Source organism: Abramis brama (assembly GCF_963993115.1).
Source record: "Abramis brama genome assembly, chromosome: 18".
Classification (NCBI taxonomy): Eukaryota; Metazoa; Chordata; class Actinopteri; order Cypriniformes; family Leuciscidae; genus Abramis; species Abramis brama.
Genome location: NC_139980.1, coordinates 1,662,697 through 1,670,196, shown reverse-complemented (window position 1 = coordinate 1,670,196; position 7,500 = coordinate 1,662,697). Strand labels below are relative to the sequence as shown.

General features: G+C 40.5%; 1 protein-coding gene across 1 annotated transcript in view; it reads left to right on the top strand.

Moving 5' to 3' along the window:
• The window catches only part of lama2 (laminin, alpha 2), a 208,220-nt gene that overhangs the window by 142,928 nt on the left and 57,792 nt on the right, over positions 1-7,500 (top strand). Inside the window, exons 28-30 of the mRNA XM_084091619.1 lie at positions 60-178; positions 1,300-1,417; positions 5,411-5,545. Of these exons, the coding sequence (XP_083947745.1) occupies positions 60-178; positions 1,300-1,417; positions 5,411-5,545 (372 nt within the window). The remainder of the gene's footprint in view (positions 1-59; positions 179-1,299; positions 1,418-5,410; positions 5,546-7,500) is intronic.

Here is a 7,500-nt window from a genome sequence, read left to right as displayed (position 1 = left end):
ACTCTGATGTGTGTGTGTCACTCGCATGATCTCAATGTTTAACCAGCACTGTTTTGCAGCACGAGTGGAAACACAAGGATGGCAGGCCGATGACTCGTGAGGACTTCATGGACGTGCTGTTTGATGTTGAATATATCCTGATAAAGGCCTCGCACGGCAGCGTCATGAGACACAGCAGGTACCCGATCTCAAGCACGTCTTTCTCGTACTTCAGTCAAGTTTTGAGGAAGCACTTGCAATAAGTTTTACAATATCAAAACAGTTCTGAAGAATCAGACTCTCATATGTGTGTGAACCATAGACTGTAAAAAAAATATGGGCGTAGTGTGCATGACATCACCCTTAGTGTTTCTGAAGAGCATTTTTGAAGCCCAAAATGGGCGGAGCCAGCCGTCGCCATCTTGGCAGCACGTCACTCCCGGATAACCGAAAATGTGCAGCGAGGCGGATTAGCTGAGGTGACGTGACGCTAAGGCTGTGCGTCCACCAAAGGCGCTCTGCTGAACGCCTAGCTGTGGGCGCTTGAGAGCGTTTTGCCAGCGTTGCGTTTTTTTCAGTTGAGGCGCTTTGCTTGTTATGATACAGAATATCCACGAAAGTGTTACTAGTATCTCATTTCACACATATTTTGTTTCTGTGTTGATTCTATATTAAAATGTCGATACAATGTAATGTATTTTCTCTGGCTCTTGTTTTAAATGATTTTGTTCCATTATTATGCGTGTTGTTGTCCTCTGTTGACGTTGTACAAGCAGAATGTGGCGGTTGGTCGGTGTGGTATTAGTCCCGCCCCTCCTCCACTGTGATTGGATGGTTGGGTAAAAAGTGACAGTGATGAGTGCTGCGTTTTACCCAAAGTTGAACATTCTTCAACTCTCGGCGACCGGTAAAAAACGCCGAATGCTCAGCGCTTCAAGCAAAAGACGCTCAGCGTTCAGTGAAAAAGACGCTCAGCGCCTCGTTATGCTCATGGCGTTCGCGGCGCTCCCATTGAAAACAATTGAAAAAACACACCAGCCGCGTGAAAAACGTTTTGGTGGACACACGGCTTAACACACAGCAGACAAATGGCTAGTAGTGACATCAGCGGCAATCCACCTGTCAATCAAGTGGCCACGCCCTTAATTATGCAGAACTTTAAGGCTTAATATAATTTAAACGGATGAGTTGTAAAAGAAATCACCCCTCTCACAGTTATCATGAAGGGAAAAATTAGCTATTGACCAAAACCACTTTTTATACCAGGCTGTGAACATGTTTGTTTCTGCTGTGAAGTTGTTTGATTTGTGTGATGTGCAGAATCTCAGAGATCACTCTGGAGGTGGCGGAGGTGGGGACTCCATCACAGGACAGTGAAATCGCCCATCAGATTGAGAAATGTGACTGTCCTCAGGGATACGCCGGCCTCTCCTGTGAGGTAATGGCTTTTGCACGCAATATTTGACATGTAAGAGCTGTAATGTTCTGGAAAGTTGTGATAAGACATGTGAAATGTCATAAATGTTGGTTAGATATTACAGTACATTGTATCTCAAGCCAAAATGATGTTTTTATGAAAATCTGTGCCCTTATTACTGCGCTACTCCCTTAAGCTGTGACTTATTATATAGTACAGCTGACAGTGTTGGGGAAAGTTACTTTTAAAAGTAATGCATTACTTCCTTAGTACTTGCTTAGTTACTTTTTATGGAAATTAAAGTGTTACATTACTTTTGCGTTACTTTTTTCACTTTGGCTCGGCTTGCTTGTTTGTTTTTTAATAACAACAAAAACAAAAGTCCTATTTTGGCAAATGTAAAGGCCTTTGCACACCAAAAGTGAAGTAAATAAGCCTCAGGCTGAAGGAAATGCAAATTCAAGCCTGTACAGTAGAGGGCGCCGCTCAAACAAATCTTGCAACTGTTCATTCTGGACCGAAGAAGAAGAAAGTTCAACACTCTTACTTCAGCAATAAAAACATAAAGATGAAACATAAATGTGATGTTCATCTAAAGTCACTTTAGCTTATTAGCATGGTTCAATTGGATCATCAAAGGTCAGGAATAAAGACATTGGTTAACAATGTGACATTAAATACATAAAGTATATTTGTATTATTTAACATATTTAATTATTGCAGTTCCGTGCAATACTCTGACTTGCATTTTACTGTTTTATTCATTTTGAGCAATACAGAATCTGTTTTTGTGCAATTTTTTTTGTAAATTTGAAAAGTTATGTTACTTGAAAAAAAGTAATCTGATTACATAACTCAAGTTACCTGTAATGCGTTACTCCCAACACTGTGGCTGAAAACTGTTCAAAACATTGCAGAGAAACAAATATTAATGAGGTCATGAATTGAGAAATAACATTTTCCTTGATCTTTTAACAAATAAAAAGGACATTGTACTATAATAAACATCCTGTAAGTTTCAGAACTCAAAACTTCATCGTTGGTCCAAAAACAGCTTTTACTGAAACCAAGCTTCCCAAACCACTCGTTTTGAATTTTGTCTCAGTATGACGTTATAGTGCGATGAAAAATTGCCTCTGCAGAAGATGATCAACGCCTACTTCTACATCATTGCCTCTTTAGCCCCGCCCACCGATCCACGCATGTTGTGTCGTAGTAAATACGAGGATTACTCCAGCAACAAAAGGCGAAATTACCTGGAACAATTTGTCCCAGGAACTTTTTTTCCCCAGACTTGTTGCTGTCTGCGTTTCCACCGCGGTCTAAAGTACCGTGAAAATTAGGCAAATTAGTTCGGTGACTTAGGACTGCTCGCTACTTTACAGTTCCCGCTGGATTTCATCCTTTGAAGTCAACTAATTAAAATGCGGAATGAACCCACCCAAGTCCAACAAGTTCCTGAAAAAGTACTACCTCGCCAGCACGAACTTTCGGACGGGGAAATATTTACCCGGAACTTCATTTAGACCCTGGTTCCTGCGGTGGACACACACCGAGTGCCAGCCCGAAGTCCCTAGTTCCTAAAACGCGGCAGACGTTTTACAAGACGTTTTGCAGTGCCAGATTGTGAGAAAACACAGTCTTTGCATTGCCTTACTCATGATCCTAACATTAAGAAAGCGTGGATGAACTTTATTTTTAACAAAGTTCCAGATTGCGTCAGTGAGACACTCGTTTGTGCGACAGTGTGACGAACGATGGTACATTCATTCATAACTGAGTTTGCACAAAACAACTGTGTTATAACTGTGGTAAATCAGTACTTAAACTTTATTTACCACAACCAAGACTTATAAAGCATATGTAATACGCATAAACATTTCTCAAATTGTTTAAAAAATGTTTCAACAATGTAATGCGATATTTTGCCAAAATTTGTCCAAAAAATTCCACACGTATAATGGCGAGGACGTTTAAGATTATTTTAATATGCAAAACCGTTACCCAATCATAGCAGTGGGCGTTTATTTCCAAGTCTTGAACGAGACACCCATCAAAACTGAGTGTTTGAAAGAGGGTCAAAAACAGAAAATTAGGGTGTTTTTTTGCAGTTTATGACCCCTTTAAAAGACCAAGTAATGTAATTTCCTCATCGATTTGTCGTGACGTTCTTGTCACTATAATTAAGCCGCTTCTGAAAGCTGGCGACGTGCCCTTTCATCGGAGGGCTGTAGAAAAACACCAGCCCGAGTGTCAGGCGATGAACAGCTGGGTGTGTGTATCGCTCATCATTACAGCAAGTGTTTCTGCTTCTCAGACTGTTAACGCGTTAAAGCGCTCTCTCGCCGCCAGTCTCCGCCCACAAACCGCTCGTGTGAGATCTTTAACAAGCTGGAGTGTGTGAGACAGACGATTACAGATCAGCGAGTGTCAGTTGTTCACATTCAGGCTGGACGAGGCCGCGTGGAGACAGATGGCCGTAGCTCTCAAACGCTTCATACTGTGCTTAATAAAGTATTTTTAAACAGGCGTTTAGCAAGTTCACCCCGAACAGATGGTGTACTAAATTGACACGATTAATTTTGAAGAGCGAGGGTGAGAGAGGGAGTGTTGCTATGGTTTCAACGAAGGACTATTTTTTCCCTGTATGAAAGTGTCACAGATTTCAGTGTGGATTTACAGCACATTCCTGCTTACTAGTTGAATCGCAGTGATGGTGTGTGTCTGTAACCTCTTACACGTTAACTGTAATGATGTCCACTGCAGATGTCCACTGCATTTACCATTTACCATTTAATGTACAGAGTCTGTTGTTTATTGTTTCCATTGTCAGGGTTTGTACGCCGAATCTTGATATCTGAGAGTGTCTGATTCGCAACTTAAAATTCACTAGAAACACCGTTTATGAAGAGCTTTTATTTTACTATAACATTCAACACAAAGTGTATATCAGTCAGGAGTCACTAAACTTTAAACTAATATAATGTCTCCCTGTCAAGACAGCAGTTATAGAGAGCACAATTACTGAAATGGAGAATATAAGAGCTTCTATTTTACTATTTAGTCAATTAGTAAACTTTTTTACATATAATGTCAGACAGTAGTGACAGTTACTGAAAAGGAGAATATATGCTAAGTTAAAACTGCTCCACCATTACACCGGCTAAAGCAGCCGTTTCACTATTTCCTACAAACCGAAAGTCATTGATTTCCAGTGATGAATAATACGGGAGTCATATGCATATGCATAATTTTTGGATCCGTTTTGAGCTTGAAATATTTAGGGCCAGATTTACTAACAGTTTGCTCCAGCGCAAACCCTCTTTTGGCATTAAAAACTACTGTCAGGATTTACTACCCAGACAGCAACATAGTGTCGGCCCAGATCCGGCACACATCTGGTTCGGGTGGATTCCACATGGACCAGATGTGGGCCAGATCTGGGCTGATCTGTTGCTGTCTGGGTAAAGAAAAAAATAGCACTGAAAGGGCGTGGACAGGGTTATTTTTGCGGCTGATCTTATTGCATATGCATTTGTAGGAGTTTCTCTTTCAGATGCAAAATTTATGAGAGGAGAGTATTTAAATGAATCACGCAAGGGGATTTACTAAGGTTTGCGCTTGTCAATTTACTGGTGTTTGTGCCATTATTTACTGCCTAAAAACCAGATGCTAATTCGATCCTGGTAGATTTTGTAGGTCATTATGGCTGCGTCTGTGTTCTTTAATGTACATGTCAGTAGATCACGCGCTGAACTTTCCACTCACATCGGCGCTTTTATGGTTTTGTACTCTTTTGCCGTGTTTAGTAAACCACATGCAACATCCTGACTGGATGTGATGTATCCTAATAAAGCTGAAAATTTACTAAAAAGTGCACAAGCGCTTCACATCATGACTTTATGTTTTAGCTCAGTGGCTCATCATCAGCTACTCCTTATGCAGTTAGTTGCTGTTAAATCCCGTAGAGGTATGTGTGTGTGATTAACCGTGTGTGTGTGATGTCTCGTGCAGGAGTGTGCGGCCGGCTTCTACAGGCTCTCTGTACACACCGGTGGAGCCGCGTCCAGAGCCGGCTTCGGGAGCTGTGTTCGGTGCCAGTGCCATGAACACAGCGACTCGTGTGATCCTGAAACCGCCGTCTGCCAGGTACTGACCGGAGTGCCTTGAGTCACGCTCACACTGGTGGAGAGCTGAATTATAGCAGTGTTACACTGATGTATGTTCATAACCTCAATAACCAGCACAGATGAAGTTATCCAATGGCCATTTTCCAACTAAATGGTGCTGGAGCCAGTTTTGGGCCGGGGGATGTTTGAAGGGCTCTCAGAACCGGCCTGACTTGAGAGCCAATCAATGACAAAACAACTGACAGAACCACCTTTCCTGCGGTGGACAGTGGTGGATGGAGTAAAAGTACAGATATCCTATTAAAATATATATAAGTACTCATGTTTGGGCTTACATTATGGCAAATGAGCAAACTTTTTATAATATTACAAACACTTATTATACACTATCAAAACATGGAACTTTAATAGACTAAAATATGAATTTAAGTTACTGATAATTCAAGTGTGTAAACAAGTGAAATAATATACCATGTAGTGTTTAAAAAATGGAGAAAACTAAGATTTGTGCAAATATGTGGGAACAAATAGTATAAAAAATACAATGTACAGACGTCACATGGGGCAAAATGCATTTTAAGAGGAACGTTTTATGTCATTTGAAACTGCGATAAGTGTGTGGGGAAGATGCATGGGTGTTGATTTGTGTTATTTTAGCTAAAATCGCTGTACAGACAGTGAAACACAAATGCAAACATGTCCACATTGAAAGAGCATTTAAATGGGCTTAAACAGCTCGCCCTTTTACAGGAGATTCAGTTCTCGAATAACAGTCGTAAGTCGTTAGTGATTTACTCTTCACGCCATCAGATGGATTAGAACGATTCACGAATGAATCGCTTTATTTGTTATTTGTGAACCAACTCAGCTGGTTCATTGGAATGAATCGTTCGTGAATCTAACGTTGCTATCGCATCTGTCACAAGATGAAGACAGGATCAATATCAACGTAGTTTAATAAAATAAAAAGCCAGATAGGCGTAACAGCGTGCACTATCACAAATAATAACCGACAGTTGAAGAGTGAACAAGGAGGAACTTAAATACCAAAGTGACAATTAGATGATAAAGAACAGGTGTGATGATTAGATGAGTGTCCATGACAACTGATGACTGGCGGGAAAATCAAACAAAAGTATTCATGTGACTGATGAAAACCAACTAACTCATCATAACTGTAGGTGCGTTTCCATTACAGATTTGCGTAAAACTTTTGCGATTTTTTCTAAATGTCGACAAAAAACTATTGCGAAATGACGGCGTTTCCATTAACTGATGTTATGCGACTAAAACTTCATTTTTCCTCTCGCGATCAGTAAAATCATTCCAAAAACCACGTTAACGGACGTTGGTGGGTTTCTGTACTATATCCCAGCCACTGCACTGGCCATTATTATTAATGGAAGGAGATGTGTGTGTGTTTTCAAGCATTAATGGTGAGGAACGACCCTTATTATACTGTGAGCGGCTCATATGAGGAGTTTCTGGGTGTTTCTCCCTCATTTCTGCTTCGAGGTCTTGATTGTGGCATTTATTTGAGGTTTAGAATCCATTATTCCTGTAATTATTTTGTCTTATATGAGTTTAATAAAGAGCTCTGTCTCGTATTCTGTCCAATCACACCGCGTCATCTACGTCAGGTGACTGTAAATGCGCAAAAACTGTTTCCATTGCAGTTTTGCGCAATATTTCTTTTTCGAATTGCCTGAAAAACCTCCTCATGCGAGCGGAAAAACTTTTTTCTGATAAATGGGAGTTTTTGCGAAATTGACGTGTTTCCATTGGGCGTATTTTCATTGCGCAATTTCAATTTGCGCAATTTGAAGGGTAATGGAAACGTGGCTTGTGACAGCGTCTCAGAGCAGGTGGAGATTTCTTCAGTTCAAATTAACAAGGAACAGCATGTGTTTATTGTGCTTTGGAATGTAGCAAAGTAAAATAAAAATACTTGAAAAATTTACTTTGTTACTGTGG